Source organism: Solanum dulcamara, chromosome 11 (assembly GCF_947179165.1).
Source record: "Solanum dulcamara chromosome 11, daSolDulc1.2, whole genome shotgun sequence".
NCBI classification, from domain to species: domain Eukaryota; kingdom Viridiplantae; phylum Streptophyta; class Magnoliopsida; order Solanales; family Solanaceae; genus Solanum; species Solanum dulcamara.
Window position 1 is genome coordinate 52,006,029 of NC_077247.1, and position 16,193 is coordinate 52,022,221.

Consider the following 16,193-nt stretch of genomic DNA (forward strand, 5'->3'; position numbering starts at 1 on the left):
AACAAAAAATTGTTTAATTATAAAACGTACCAACATTTTAATTTCAAAACATAATAAAATATATTATATTCATATATTAGTAATTATTTCCTCAATTCCATATTAGATGAACACTTTTTATTTTATATAGTGATTAAAAAATTATTAATAGATTAATTATATTTACTATTTTTCCTTTATTCATTTCAATGTAATATACATAAAGTATAGAAATAATTAGTATTGAAAATTATTCATATTCAAAAAGTCATATTAATTGTAAGAATAAAATAAATAAAAATTAATTAATTAATTTTAATTTAGTAAATAATTACGTAATATAAAATAAATATTTTTAATAAAATACCTATTTAATATTGAGAAATAAAACCGGATGAAGTTCCAATAATGAGGCAAAGAAAGTTGTAAAGATTGTTTAATTTTGAACGTTGACTGAATGAGAAGAGTTAGGAAAGGACAAAGACAGCCGTCGACAGACGAAATCCCAGGAACCCAAAATCCAGACAACTACGCCCTTTCTTCCACATTTCGAATCGAATCTCTAGATTTCCTTAATCGCAATCTTCTATGTAACCCATAACTCTATCATACGGTACCTCCCCATCATTTAATACCCCCACCAACCGGCGAGAAAAAAAGAAGAAGAAATCGGCGGTCAGTTTCAGGTTGAATAATCGTCGATGAAACGCTACTGGGTGATTCCGGTCTGCATTTTACTGATATGTTTCAGCTTTACGGTATTGTCCAGTGCGTTATTTAGCTTGCCTAGTGGGTCAATTGAGGGACTTTCCGATGGGGTTACGCTAGCTCCGGCGAGGAGGAAATTGTTGTCGGAATTAAAGTTAGTTTCTGTTCTTGTTGTTTTGAGAGTTTTTACCTTATACCCATTTGAATTTATTGCTGGTTTCGTTAGTTTTTAAAAGTAATTTGTACAAAGATTGATGAAGCTTTTGTAGAAAAGACTTCAGCTTTATTATTGCTTTTCAAGGATTCTTGTTAATGTTTTTGTTGTTCATTTTCTACTAATGCATGTTTTGTTCTTTTGGTTCAAATTATTCCTGCAGTTGCTTTTCCCATGTTTTGTTATGCTTCTTGAAGCTAGAGAATTGGATAATCGTTAAAAATGTACCGACTCTACACTTAGATTTGACTGTGTAAAACTTGTTTTGACTAAATTTGCTGTCACGTCAGCTAATCCATAATTTAGTCAAGATTCGTCGTTAGTTGTGTTTTATTCTAACAGATATGTCATTCTAACTTCCTTATAATCAGTAAAGATTCTTATGCTCCTTTTTTGGGCAATCAGTAAAACGGATGTTTGTTCATCCTGCCTTTCTTTGCTTCATATTGCTTTCTGTCGAAAACCATGCCAACTACAGCTTAATAATTTCAGGATTTCTAGTTTTGAAAGTAACAACACTCTCTTGGAGGACATAAGTTTCAATAAACACCAGAATACTTTTTGGTTACTAGTTTTTCTTACCCTGTAATTTACAATCTAAATTTGTGGAAAATAGTGCTTTTTATGAGTGAGGGGATGGGATCTTTTAACTCAGTTATTATGGATCATATGTTTTGCTGCATGAGATGCTTCATGCATCTGTGATTGCTCGAAAAATGAACAGGATCTAGGAGAAAACATCACTAGCATCATTAACCTCGCTTTGTGTCATACTGGTAACTTGATATACTTGTGGTATCCTTACTGATTCATTTAATTTATCTGGCTTTGGTTTTCGCTATTCCCTCTCGAACCAGGAAACCTGAGACAGCTCTGTTTGCTGAACTGGATGGTACAGTTTCTTTGAGGGAGCAAAATAGCTTAAATACTATGAAACCACCACTCTGGTCATTTAGATCTGGGTCATCAATCTACTCTTCTTATCAGGCTCCTGTTAATTACAATAACAGCAAGGAGGCATCATCTGATATAGGAAGTGGTTATTTCATTGACTGTGGCCGTGGGGATGATTGGGAATTGTATGCACACAACAGGCTTGGTAAATTGGTATTGTCTCGAAATTTTATGCAAGTCTCTTTTGTGCAATCTTGGTGCTATACAACGAGAAATGATATCCACTTAACATTGATTGATAATGAGGAATGATACCATTTTTTTTGAGAAAGGTAACAGAAAAAAAAGTCTCAAATAATGAAGCATGATACCAATTAATATAGTATTATCAATTAGACATCCATCTACCTTAACAAAGTGAAATGAATATTCCCTTAGTTTGAAAAATATTTACGACCTCCCCTCTTCAACGTCACAACATGAAGGTGTTTATTCTGAGCATGATTTGACCAATATACCCTCCTTTCTACGTAATGATTGATCGAAGGCAATTTTGGAATCAATTTTCGTTTTTAAAAAGTGTCTTAAGGGAAAAAAGTAAAAAAAAAAGGAAAGGTAGCTAAGAAGGGGCTATTGTTATATCTATTCTCTTTTAATGTATATAGTAAAATATTAGTGGTAAGTCTCCTTTTCTTTTCACAAGTAAAAGGAGTATAAGTGGAAAGTTTCAACAAGAAGGGAGGTTCATAGGTATATCTCAAACTAAGTGGATGTCCCACTTGGTTTGCCAATTGGAGAGGTTTTAAGTAAGTTGCCCATTCTTATAGAAAGCAAAAATAAAAATAGCGGATGGGTCAAGTCCAAGATTTTGTTATACAACCCTAAGCTGATGGGAATGGGCCTAATCCTGAATTGTTCTGCTAACAAGGGTGATACAATGACATACATATCTGTTTCATGAGTCATTAGGTATGTTCTTTCAGCAAGTTAGAAGCAATGGCCATCCTCAAACTTTTGAGATATATGTTTTTGAAGACATATATGGTTGGTCCCACACTTCTGTTGTTATTTGACTCTAGTCTCTTATTTATTGCTCCATATTTTTGTACAGAAACTTATGAAGAGTATTGATGAGTATATTAGTTCAACTCCACAAATAGCTGAGGATGGCGGAATTGTTCTGGGATCTAAAAGAACCACTGCATTTCTGGTTGATGCTAAGACTGGACGCTTGATTTACACATATAGTATGCCTAACTCTCCAGCAACTCAGGACAATGACACTGCTTTTCATCATAATGGCACCATTGAGGAAGAGAGTCTGCCCAGATACACCCTTTACATCACCAGGACAGACTATGCATTAACATCCTTTATTCCAAACTCAGACAAAGTGTTGTGGAACATGACGGTTGCTGAAATAGGGGCTGCTGCTCTTTGCAAAGTTGAGGATGCATTTAGTGGGGATATTATGGAGTCTGATAAATCTGAACCTGATGTGCATTTCAATATGCCATTGCCATGTCAGTCAAGGGCCCTTATCTACAGACGCCGAGGTCATGATAACAAGATGCTCCCAGAGGCTGATAGTCAGGGTATGCTGCCAATTCCTACTTCACAACCAAATGTTGATAATGCAGCTACTCCTGTGCCCGACAAGAATGTAGACACCTTCAACTTGGAAAATATTGTAAAAAAAACTATGTTTGGCATATTAGTGGTGTTCATAATTTTATTCATCAAAAACAAAATTTTACAAGATGCTAAAAGTCCATTCAAAGAAGGAATAACAAAGTGCTCTGAAAGTTTGAGCCTGCCAATTTGCAGTATTTTAGGTACTCTTGTGGGAGCTTTTACACATAATCGTGATTTAGTGGCTGAACTCAATTTGGATAGACAGCTTGGACATTCACCAAATGTACCTTCAAAAAGGAAGAAGTCTCGGAAGTCTGGAAAGAATGGGAGCAATGGCGTTAAAAGTGATAAAGACACCTCATCTGGTATTGGACTTAAATATGCAGACGTGGACGCTGATAATAAACTGTTATTGAACTTTTTTCAACCAAGTATATGTACCAAAGGTGGACGTTCTATTGGTAAATTGTTCGTCTCCAGTACAGAGATTGCTAAAGGGAGCAATGGTACAGTTGTATTTGAAGGAATTTATGCAGGTCGTGCAGTTGCTGTGAAAAGACTTGTCCGGGCACATCATGATATTGCCTTCAAAGAGATACAGAATCTTATTGCATCTGATCGACATCCAAATATCGTTCGGTGGTATGGTGTGGAACAAGACCAAGATTTTGTTTATCTTGCGTTGGAACGCTGCATTTGCAGCTTGAGTGACCTTATTCAGATTTATGCTGGCACTTCAGAAAATGCATGTCCTAACCAGAACTTGGATGGAGAATCTACAAAGCATAGAATTTATTTGGACAATTTGAAGGGTATTATTCTGGATACTGACTTAATGAAGGAAAATGGTTGTCCTTCACCTCTGTTGCTCAAATTGACGAGGTTCGTTGAATTATTTTATAACAGCCTGAACTTTTTTGCCTCTTATCATTGTTTCATGTTATATGAGGGTACTTTGTAATTCATTAGATGATGATTTGAAGAAAGGCTCAGCTTACTTTGGAAGAAAGACCTCTCCTTTATTTGTTGCCTGTTTAATTCCAAAAGATCACACAGTTTGGTTTTTGCTTCCTATGCTATACTAGACATCAGATCTCTAGAGGTCCTTTATTTAGGTAAAGAACTCAGCGAAATTCACTTTGTTGAATTCTTGCTTATCCTGCCCGCGTATAGAGCTGGGCAGTTAGACAAGAAAATTCCATAACATTCTTCTGACTCAAAATTTCTCGTGACAATGGCTTTACAATTGGCCTTTTCAGTGCTTTTCTCTTCATAGTTTTTTGTGTTTGGTGCTTGTTTATCCATGCTGTCTCATATGTTTTCTTTTATGATTTTGCTATTTGCTAACTGTTAGAATAGGAATAGGTGTATACAATCCTACTTAGAATAGGAATAGGAATAGAAATAAGAATAGATTATAGTATCCTACTTAAAATAGTAATAGGAATAGAAATATGAATAGTTTATAGTATTCTACTTGGAAAATGATTGTTTTAAAGTGTCTATCAATAGGGTCTTTGTGTAATATTGTTCTTACAACAACAACAACAACCCGGTGAAATCCCACAACGTGGGGTCTGGGGAGGGTAAAATGTACGCATACCTTACTCCTACCAAGATAGGACGGCTGTTTTCGATAGACCCTCGTCTCAATTGTGTAATATTGTTCTTACACAATTCAATAATATTTCTCTTATATTTCTCACATGGGATCAGAGCCTCTATGATCTTGGTAAAGAATTAAAGAGCTTCCGCTGCCGGCGGGCGGCTATTACTCATATATGCTGCCCGTTTGGCCAATGATTATGTTAGCAAAAGTCTAGGTGACCGTATATCTTTTTGGTGACTATTTTCTCATATCTAATTTGCGTAGCACCTTGCATTTTTTCAGTGACTGCTTTTTCATATTTAATTTGCGTAATACCGTGCATTTTTTCGGACTACTTTCTCATATCTATTTGTGTAGCACCGTGCATCATTCCGGTGACTACTTTCTCAAATTCGATTTGTGTAGCACCGTGCTATCTTTCCGGTGACTACTTTCTTATTTGTGTAGGGTCGTGCCATCATTCCGACCCTACCCATATCACTCTTTCTCAGTAGGGTCATGCCATCATTCTGACCCAACCCATATAGTTTTATTTCTTAGATTGAGACCATTTTCAGCCATCAAATCTAATAATCTAGGACATGAGCATGTTCTGGCCAGTTTTACGGTGACTTTCTTGTTTAAGATCTACTCATCTCTTGATTTCGAGATGTTCCATATAGTTTATACCAGATTTCGAGCATTTTTAAGCGACCATTGCATTGTTTCTGAGAGATCTGAGTTTTCCTGCAGTGTTTTCTTTCTGTTTCAGATTTACTTTCGCCAAAAAAAAGAAGGCATCCTCAAATATTTGGACTAGATTACAGTGGTATTTTCTCTCTCGTGGCTAAAATAGCATATGTCTGCCTTTTTCTATCTATAGTTGTCGTTCTCCATTGGCCTTTTAATCAGTTGGACACTAAGAATGTTTTTCTCCACGATGATCTCTAGAAAGAAGTCTATATGGAGCAACCACCCGATTTTGTTGCTCAGGGTGAGTCTGGTAGCCTTTGTATGTCGATTGTGTAAGTCACTCTATAGTCTGAAACAGTCTTCTCAAGTCAATTTATGGTCTGAAACAGTCTTCTCAAGTCAATTTATGGTCTGAAACAATCTTCTCCAGCTTGGTTTAGGAAGTTCAACATTGTAATTCAGGAATTTATAACTCTGTGTTTTATCGACATTTCGCATCAAATCCAGTGTTTCATGAGAGGACTAAGCACATTGAGATTGATTGTCACTTTGTCAGAGAAAAGATACTCTCAGGAGATATTGTTACAAAGTTGTGAAGTCAAGTGATCAACTTGCAGATATCTTCACCAAGTCCCTCACCGGTCCTTGTATTAATTATATTTGTAACAAGCTAGGTACATATGATTTGTATGCACCAGCTTGAGAGGGATTGTTAGAATAGGAATAGGTGTACACAATACTACTTAGAATAGAAATAGAAATAGGAATAGATTATAGTATCCTACTTAGAATAGAAATAGAAATAGGAATAGTTTATAGTATTCTACTTGGAAAATGATTGTTTTATAGTGTCTATAAGTAGGGTCTTTGTGTAATAATGTTCTTACACAATTCAATAATATTTCTCCTATATTTCTCACACTAACTTTTTGATTGGTCTGATAAAATAGGTCACCTGCTAGTCTGCTACATTTTTTACCCCGTCTGCAGTGGGTAAGAAGGGCCCTCTACAAATGCTCCTTCCTTTACCAATCCTTAAAAAAAAATTTCTGCATTTCCCAACTGTCATCTTCTGTTTGGTTAATAAGCGCATATAAGATATATATTTATGTTCTGAATTCCAATTGTCTGGGCATGCACATGTTTTGGTGTTCTGATTCTCTTTCTGGAGGACAGGGATGTGGTTTCTGGTCTTGTGCATCTTCATGATCTGGGGATCATTCATCGAGACCTGAAGCCCCAAAATGTTCTGATAACTAAGGAAAAATTCTTATGTGCTAAACTTTCTGATATGGGGATCAGCAAGCGCCTCATCGGAGATATGTCTTCATTGGGTCATCACCCAACAGGCAAGTAATTATTAAGTAGCTAAAAGATTAGCTGCTAGTGAAGTTATCTTCAGTCCTACCACCATTGAGTATGCTCCTTTATCTGGTAATTTGCATGACACATTGAGCATTGCTACATTGTCGTCCTTGCTGCATACAGGAGAAGATTGTTTGACTGACAGTTGAGGTCAATTCTCAGTTTCTCACACCAGATTCTTCTTTTAGTGGCCTGAGCTTTAATTTTTTTTCAGAGCTTGCCTCAGCATGACGTCTTTAGCTTTTTAACGCATAATTCTCGCTGTTATTACTCAGCAATATCTTTTTTGTAGGTTATGGAAGTTCGGGATGGCAAGCTCCTGAACAACTTCTTCATGGACGTCAAACACGTGCTATTGATATGTTCAGTTTGGGGTCTGTTCTGTTTTTCTGCATGACTGGTGGTCATCATCCCTTTGGAAGTCCTCTTGAGCGTGACATTAACATTACAAAGAATAAAGTTGATCTTTTCTTGGCGGAACACATCCCTGAAGCTGTGGATCTCTTTTCTCGTTTGTTAGATCCCAATGCTGAACTGAGGTAAGAAGTGCAAATGTTTTTATATAATAATAATTCTATCACATCCCGCACATACCAATAACTATGGACAAATTTAGAGTTCGTTATTGACCATGACATCCTTTTAGCTAATTATGTGGAACTTCTCTTTGAATTGCAATACTGCTTTCATACTCTAAAAATGTTTATGAAGATGACTATACCCTTTTTATCTCCCTTTAGAATTACAGCTCCTGCATGGTGATTTTCAAAATTCTAAGAGTATTTTAAGCTTATTCATCAAAATAAGAAGGCAGGCATGATGATTATGACTATTAGCATGTGTACAATCAAGTTCTAGCCAAGTACAACTCGTCAACTAAAGTTTCAGTTCTATTTAGTTAGTAATGTGCTTGATAAGTTTCCGACCCATTTGACGTTTTAAGTAGGCTGTGCAATTATTTCTTCTGTGCTGTTCAGGAATGCAAGAAACATCTCTGTATCAGTATTACATATTTTATCTCTTTAGATCTTAAAAAACTACTACGTATAAAAAGATTCTTAGAACATCCAGTACTAACTAGGGGCCAGAGTCGGAGTCGTAACTTTGCATACTTGAGGTGCAAGGCTTGATCCTCACAAAAGACCCATAGGCACCCCCCCCCCCCAACCCCGGCCACCAATATCCCTGTCAAGAAATAATAATTTTTTTTAAAAATAGAAAAGGAAAGAAAAAAAAAAAAAGACAATGAAAGACAAGATAAAGAAAATTAGAGGTTTTTGCTTCATGAATTGCTAGCTATCTTAGCAGATTGAGGCGTAGTTGTGTTTTCAATCAATATACAATTAACATTGTATTGGGAAAACTGCTTAAGTGTTCTCTTGGATAAAGCGCATGTTCTGCTAGTAGATATGTACACTGCACCTGCCTATTGCTAAGCTCTTTTTTTTTTATAAAAAAACTCTGTAAAAGACCAAAGGCAGTGGAGGTGCTTGCTCATCCTTTCTTTTGGACTGCTGAGATGCGACTGTCATTTCTTCGGGACTCAAGCGACAGGGTGGAACTTGAAGATAGGGAGACTTCTTCTGATCTTCTGAAAGCATTGGAAGGTACAGCGCCTGTGGCTTTGGGTGGAAAATGGGATGAGAAGATGGAACCTCCTTTCATCAAAAATATTGGCCATTACAGGCGATATAGATTTGACAGTATTCGTGATTTGCTTCGTGTGATGCGGAACAAGCTAAATCATTATAGAGAGCTTCCCACCGAAATTCAGGTTAGTTTTGATCAATTTATATAGTACTTAAATACGTATTGTTATTCAACAAATTGGTGTAGACTTAACATTTGGCCAAGACTTCCTTTGAGGAATTAGTTTTTCTGGGGGGACATCTCGAAGAAGCAGTATGCTGCAAGGTGGAAATGTCAATGTTGATTTCAGATTGTATTTGCTGACTTTCATTGCATCTCAATTTCATTTCAGGAAATTTTAGGGACTGTTCCAGAAGGATTTGATGGCTATTTTAGGAGGCGGTTTCCGCAACTACTAATTGAAGTGTATAAAGTGATGTCAGAATTCTGTAAAGATGAAGACTGTTTTCAGAAGTACTTCACAAGCAGTGAACTTTAGATTCCTCCTGATAGCATCTGAATCTTGTCCCATTCTTACATTATCTGTATGATGTAACATGTATTGTAGTCTACCCCATGTAAATATGCCTGTGACAGGAGGTACTGGAAAGCTGTCCGGACACCACTGTTATTGGAAACAAAAAGAATGTAAATATGAAATCAACTTGTGTAATCTTATTAAAGTATGTTTACCAACATATATCTTTTTTATTTTAAATGCTCAAATCTATTCCTCATTCGAGCTGAAAGGACTTGAAGTACTCATACATATGGATCAGCCGGATTCAGGATTGGTAGAGAACTACTAATGCTAGAGACTTTTTTCAAAAATACTATTGGACCGAGATAGGCTTAAAGGGAACGACATGGACAGCTGCAGATTCATATTCATATAATCGACTTCAACTAGTTTGAGAATGAGTCATAGTAGTAGTTGTCGTAAGGTTCTTGGATTGCATGACATAATATGGCAGTGGCACCAGAAATTTGTAAAATTTGATACAGTTACAGCACCGTCTACAAAAATATGCAGTCAACCTTCAACCTTTATAATTACATTTGAGGAAGAATTGTAGATTTTTGTTGATGAACTATACAGATTCTCCAAAACTTACAACCCTGTTCGAGTATATCTCAGAACGGTCAATTCTTGAACCATTTACTGATGCATCTTGATCCATACTTCTTACTGAAGTCGTCTCCAGTTGCCTTCGTTTGGATCGAGACCTCACTGACTCTTCCTTTTCATCAGCAAAAGAAAGGAATGTCTGCAGTCGTCCTGACCGCGAGCTTTCACTAGCTATCTCCGAATTGGGATAGTATTGGCAATATTGAAATGCTAGCATCACAAAATAAATGAGCAGAGCCAGAAAACATGCCAACCCACAGAGAAAGAATAGACCTGAGAAGCTTTTCAGCTGAAGCCTGTCCACTTCAAGCTTTGTATTCTGTGAAGTGCAAGCTATTCCAGAAAGCCATTTATCATGGATCCTTTGAAGTTCCCCATTCTCTGATAGTTTCAAAATTGCTGTTGACATGTCTACTGCTAGAGGAGAATCCCTAGGGAAAGCCTATGAGGGAAAAATATATAAAAGAAATCAGCACTAGTCACAAAACAGCAAAGACAAGAAAGGACATTATTCTCATAGCGTCAACAGATCTGACATAAAGAATGATCTCAGATTGATTAGTTTGATGGAATAGGATGAAAGGAAAGGTAGTTATAAGCAACATAGACAAACCAAATACACCAACTTAATATTTGTACTTCTATTCTTTCCTTTAACGTTTTCACCAATCGACCCCCTATGTTTTGAAGGTACCACAAGACATATTTTTGTGCGAAGCAAGCACCATGTCATGTCAAGAGTTATAATAATCTTCAAATTTTCAGGTCTCCTTCCATATATCGAGCTAACAGTAGTATGATTCACTTTCAGAAGACATGTTTCAAGCAGGATTATTCCTTATAACTAAGGAACAATGGAGAAAACCATGCATCAGTAACAGAATAAACTTTCTTGGCATATTTGCATGTATTAGATGTAGATACTTCTCATGCATTATCAATTTCCTTAGATTGGTTAGCTTGAATTCACATAATTCATGATTTCATCATCTCTTTATGTTGTTAATAATATTGACAGCAGATAGTATGGTCAATTCGTCACAGTGTGAGACAAATTAATAAAAGGCAGGTTCACATGTATAAGAAAGGGGGAAGTTGGCAAAGACATGTAAAAGCAAAAAGGTGAAGTTGACAGAGAGCTACTTACAAACCCCCATCCATTTTTTGTGAATTCTTGACCAAGAATACTGAATTGGCAACGCGTTGAGAGGAAAAGCTCCATATATGCACGCTCATCTACCACTGCTGCAACACCACCACGGCTAGGACCATCTTTTAAAGCTTTAGCATAATCTTCAGGAAGGTTAAGAGGAACAAGTCTAGATTCATCAATGTGAAGTTCTTGAATCAGATAGTTACGGGCAAATGAACCCAACTGATAACCAATAGGTTCCTTTGTATTTACTAAACTTTCAATTCCTGTAATTGGTGAAGAAAGTTTCTGCACTGTAAGAATTGAGGTGAGACTGGCAGTATAGCTTGAGTTTATTATCAAAACCACAAATAGCCATATAAGAAGCACAACACGGCCAAAGGTGCTGACAGTGTTTTCTCCTGTATACAAAATTGTTTTTTTGTTATAGAAGCTCAATAAAGTGTTATTACAGAAGTAACTCAACCAGCATAAGTTACTTACTCTGGGCAGTAAACAGAGTTGAAAAGCTGAACCTGCAAAAGAGTTTTACATAGAAAAGGGTCAAAAGTTTGATATTCTACAGAATGAAATTGGCAAGTGGAAACTAGATAGTGTAGAAGAAAGTCAAGGAAGAGCGAACAATATATGACACACACTTTCATCAGGTCCTATATTTAGTAGTTAATGTTTTGCCAACTCACCACAAAACAGTGACAATCTGTTTACTCGGAGGACCACGGAAATCATCATTCAATCTGTGTTCCAAAATCCAAATTACAGTTCCCACAATTAAGAAAAAACTACCAGTGACAAACCACATCCTAGGAGTAAATGGACTGAGAAAAGCCCAAGCATTAGAATTCTGCTCCTTAACTGGTGCCACTACAACTAACCCAGATTCAATGTACGGTTGAGTGAAATCAACCATTTTTGTTCGATTAGTTGTAATTGCTATGTCACCTATGGCTGCATCATAAACCTGAAATAAGCGACCAAGTAGACACAGTTAGAAAACACATTATTCACATGACGCTACAATAGAACCTTGGTAGTCTTACTCACTCCTGCTGTGATTAGGCGCATTAGCTCTGTATCATCTGGATTGTTATGTCCATCCCCAAAGGCAACTAGCTTGTAAGGGACTGCATAAGGCAATAAGTCTACGGCATTAGTGAAGACTTCAATACAGTATCCTCTGAATGAGTCAGAGCCTGGTCTCTTTCCAACAAATTCACGAAAGCTAGCTCGGTTAGGGACTCCAATTATCAGTTGTCTCCCATTGTTTGGAAAAACCCATCCACGAGGTCTCTGCGTTATTTGTCCAGGCCAGATTATACTATGTAGCTGTTGATTTGAAGCGGAACGATTTGGCGGCTTAGAGTACAGTGTTTCAGGAGGCACAATTGATAAACCAGAGTATTCAGACCAATAACCAACTTTCCTGAAACCTGTACCAACCACATTAATGACTTCAAAAGTAGGGCAGAAGAGATTCTTATCAGGAGTGAAACTAAATGGTCCTGTTACACCTGTCATATTAACCTTAAAAATGTTGTCTCGCAATAACTTCCCTTCATGAAAGATGCTCATAGAATCAAGATTCAGACTTCCACTATTCAGTTCAGTTAGCCTTGGATCCTTAGAAAATGAAACATTTCCACCCTGGTTAAAGAATTCATTGATGGCACGAGCAAGTAGCCACACAGTATCATAAGCATAGAGTGCATAAGTGGACATCCCTGAAGGTCCAGTAACTCCTGCCTTCCTTGTCAAATTGCTCCACCGTGAGACAAACTTCTGTTTCAATTCTGAACCTGGAGTGTGTACACGCAAGGTGATAGCCCCTTCAAGGCTCTCTTTTTTCTCCGAAGGAAGGGGACCAGCAGCGTCAAGGATAGTTGAGAGCCAATTTGTAGCAATCCACACATATCCTTTATCTATCATCCCCAAATACTGTGCCATAGAGAATATCTCCAGACCCTTTGAAGGATAAGTGTGAACAACCATTATTCGTGATTCCCTCAAAGCAACCTGAACCAAAACATCCCGGGCATCATCCAATGTTGCTTCAGGTTTCATAGCTGCTTTGTAAGAGATCGAACATCGTCTCTTGGCCAGCTGATCTGCTAATGCAACTATACCATTTCTTCCAAAATCATCATCAATATATATTGCAATCACTTCTCTCCATTCATAGTACTCGACCATTTCAGCTATCGCTTCCATCTGAAACTTATCACTTGGGGAAGTTCTAACAAAAAACGGGTACTGAAGCGAAGAAAGAGAGGGGTCTGTGGCTGCAAATGACAATAGAGGGACCTGCAGCTCATTCGCAATGTTTGATACCACATGAGCTATAACAGAAGATTGGGGGCCAACAATGGCCATAGTATCCGTCTCCATGAAACGGATAGCTGTTATAAAAACGAAACAATTTACATAAAACTCAAAGAGCACAAGAAAATTATTGAAAAAAATGAAAAGGCTGTCCACAAAAGCAACAAAATTATAGATAGTGCAAAGGACTAGCTTACCCTCAACTATTCCAAGAAATCCACTGGAATTACTATCCAATGTTATCATATTCAACTTAGTTCCTCCAAGAACATTTGGATTGGAATTTATATCTTCCACAGCAGCTTCCACAGCAACTTTGGTAACTTTCCCAACGACCGTATTGAAAGATAGCATACACCCAATGTTCACAACTTGAGGCCTTACAGGAAGAGTTGAATTAACCCCCTCTGAAGAACACCCATTGTAGAGAACAATCAAAATCAAAGTCCAAAATAGTCTCATAGTGAACTTTGGGACAAAAATGTTCAATCTTGACCCTGCTAGGCACAGATGGGAGAAATTTAGTAAATTCACCATGACTCTTTCATTAACAGAAAGTATACATATTAAAAGGGGGGAAAAGGAAAGAAAGGGGTAGCCTCAATTTCACACTAGAAGGACATGAACAGTAAATTTTCCCACTAAGGAGCAGGTACGTGTGAAATGAGCCATATTTCATAAGGAGATAATGGAGCAGACAAAAAGAATATTAAAACTCTCAAAAGTCCATTAAAACAAGAAAAAGAGCAGAGCAAAATCTTGAGAATATTGGGTAGGGACAAGAAATTTACTTACTAAACATCAAAGCGCCATGACAAATGGGGAAAGAAAGAACAAGAAGCAGAAGGAAAGGGGAAAAAGCGCTGTTTACTCAAGTGGGGATTCTACTTCTGCTCTTCCCCACTAATAAATCGTAAAGTGCAAAGCAATAAGTGCTTGGAATCTTGAGTTTCAGCTAAAATTCAAACTTTTCTTTATTTTTAGGTGGAACTAATAGATGATTGAATAGTGAACCCACTCAGGTATCATTGCCAAGAAAATAGGACAGAAAAAAGTTTGCTGAATCCGTGGGTCCAAAGGAGGAAGAGGCACAAACGTATGAAAAATGTGCATGTTTAGTGTGAATAAAGAAATGTGTGACACAGTAACAGTACAAATTAGGGTATAAAATGTTCACTTTGTACCAACTTCCAACACTATATATAGTGGATTTGGACATCTATGCGACATTAATGTACGGTGTACCCAAAAGGAAGTCTTAAATGAGTATGTTTAGATTAGTTTATTTTAAGTGTTTTTAAGTATTTTTAAAATATTTAAGTAAATTTAAAAAAAGTTTATAAACATTTATTTTTAATTTAAAAAGATAAAAATAAATCAAAAATCATAAATTAAAAATCATAATTTATTTAAAGGCAATTTCCTAAATTTGGGGGCATTTAAGGAATTGACTCCTCTCTTTCTCTCGGTAATGGATGTCACAATCTGCCCCCTAAATTATTTCTACTGAACAAATGAACTGCTAACAGTAACTAGAATATTTTTATAAATAAAAAAGTTACGTTAAAGATAAAGGATCCTTGTCTTAGAATTATTGTGTGGTTTATATCAAACACTTGTGGGTCCCATGCGTTGGTGCATATTTAAATTTTAATCCTTTTTTAATATAAATATTAAATTATATAAATTTATTATTATTAAGTAATTTTTGAAATTCCCTCAAATATAGAATTGCTTTTATTAAGAAATAATTTACTTCTGAATGAAAGAATTTTTAATGCATATTCAAATTTAATAATTTTTAATATAAATATTGAATATCGATTGAAAAAATAATAAAAATATTTATTTGTCTTGAATATAAACATTAGTGCGCATAAATTTTTATCAGACATGCCCTTCGTCTTATTTATATGTGTTGGTCTTTTTATATTTGGACATTTTTGAATATATCCAACATATTTTTTTTTCATTAAATTTTCCGAAGGTTAGTGGGACATTTCTTATTGTCCGGAGTGGACTTTAACAGTAAATTATTCTCATTTTCGTCGGTACGCATTTGATGTGATGTTCACTTTATGACTTTAATTTCTCAAATAATTATTTGATTAATAATCATTATAAACTTTTACTTCTCCTTGTTGATATTATTTGTCATATTTATTAAAAATATTTATTTTAAAATAATTATTAATTTAAATAATTTATTTTTTTAACTTTATTCTTGTTAGAAAACTGTATTTAAAATATTAAACAGTAACAAAAAACTTCTGAAAGTAATAAAGACAGAATCTGAAATAAAAGATAGAACCAGAACAGAAAATAAGAACAATGTTTGGTAAAATTATATATGAACAAGAAACCGAGCCCACTGAATGCACAGTGTGTCCTTAAAGAAATTATTCCCCTTAATGTACCAAAGGTTTTTGGAATCTTTCCTCCCAGGATAGAACGATTTACTCACCAGAATAGCGGTACAGCAATTATGGTGACTGCGAACTACTTGATGTTTGTATATCACACGAGTTTTAGGAAGTGCAGGAAAAAAAAAGATGTTGTTTCAGGAAAAATTCGTATCTTACATTCTTAGGTCAGAATTTTTTTACTTAATTAATTAATTAAATAAATAATATTAATTAATTAAAATTTAAAGAAAATTTAGTCCAAAAAGATTATCAATCAATCATATCAATTGACCAAATCCAAATCCAAATCCAAATCCGAATCCGAATCCGAATCCGAATCTGAATCCGAATCCGAATCCGAATCCGAATCCGAATCCAAATCCGAATCCGAGCCGAGCCGAGCCGAGCCGAGTCGAGCGAGCGAGCGACGACGACGACGGCGCGAGGGGAGACCCTCTTCTTGACCCTTTAGAAATATAAAT

General features: G+C 36.0%; 2 protein-coding genes across 5 annotated transcripts; one reads left to right on the forward strand and one right to left on the reverse strand.

Moving 5' to 3' along the window:
* Positions 1–401: 401 nt before the first annotated feature.
* LOC129872305 (serine/threonine-protein kinase/endoribonuclease IRE1a) lies at positions 402–9,403 on the forward strand. The gene is made up of 7 exons (XM_055947246.1): positions 402–841; positions 1,759–2,008; positions 2,907–4,312; positions 6,888–7,060; positions 7,369–7,615; positions 8,547–8,850; positions 9,058–9,403. The coding sequence occupies exons 1-7, from the start codon at positions 681–683 to the stop codon at positions 9,202–9,204; spliced, it is 2,688 nt and encodes an 895-aa protein (XP_055803221.1). The 5' UTR covers positions 402–680; the 3' UTR covers positions 9,205–9,403.
* Positions 9,404–9,636: 233 nt separating this feature from the next.
* On the reverse strand, positions 9,637–14,385 carry LOC129872304 (glutamate receptor 3.6-like). 4 transcript variants are annotated; one of them, XM_055947243.1, is made up of 7 exons: positions 14,325–14,385; positions 13,504–13,803; positions 12,032–13,383; positions 11,671–11,948; positions 11,471–11,502; positions 10,982–11,388; positions 9,637–10,276 (listed from the first exon to the last, which is right to left on the reverse strand). In XM_055947243.1, exons 2-7 carry the CDS (start codon positions 13,766–13,768, stop codon positions 9,797–9,799), a joined length of 2,814 nt encoding a protein of 937 aa, XP_055803218.1. In that variant the 5' UTR covers positions 13,769–13,803; positions 14,325–14,385; the 3' UTR covers positions 9,637–9,796. The 4 variants fall into 4 exon arrangements, with proteins under 4 accessions (XP_055803218.1, XP_055803217.1, XP_055803219.1 ...); XM_055947242.1 differs by lacking the exon at positions 14,325–14,385 and adding an exon at positions 14,102–14,267; XM_055947244.1 differs by lacking the exon at positions 14,325–14,385 and having other exon boundaries at positions 10,982–11,280; positions 13,504–14,090.
* Positions 14,386–16,193: the final 1,808 nt, after the last annotated feature.

Bases quoted from the DNA above. Each gene is read 5' to 3' on its own strand.
- LOC129872305 (XM_055947246.1), top strand. From the start codon at position 681: ATGAAACGCTACTGGGTGATTCCGGTCTGCATTTTACTGATATGTTTC. The intron at 2,009-2,906 runs GTATTGTCTCGA...ATTTTTGTACAG, and splicing joins ACAACAGGCTTGGTAAATTG to AAACTTATGAAGAGTATTGA. The intron at 4,313-6,887 runs GTTCGTTGAATT...TCTGGAGGACAG, and splicing joins CTGTTGCTCAAATTGACGAG to GGATGTGGTTTCTGGTCTTG.
- LOC129872304 (XM_055947241.1), bottom strand. From the start codon at position 13,843: ATGGTGAATTTACTAAATTTCTCCCATCTGTGCCTAGCAGGGTCAAGA. The intron at 13,384-13,503 runs GTAAGCTAGTCC...TTTTTATAACAG, and splicing joins ATTTCTTGGAATAGTTGAGG to CTATCCGTTTCATGGAGACG. The intron at 11,949-12,031 runs GTGAGTAAGACT...CGCTTATTTCAG, and splicing joins TGCGCCTAATCACAGCAGGA to GTTTATGATGCAGCCATAGG.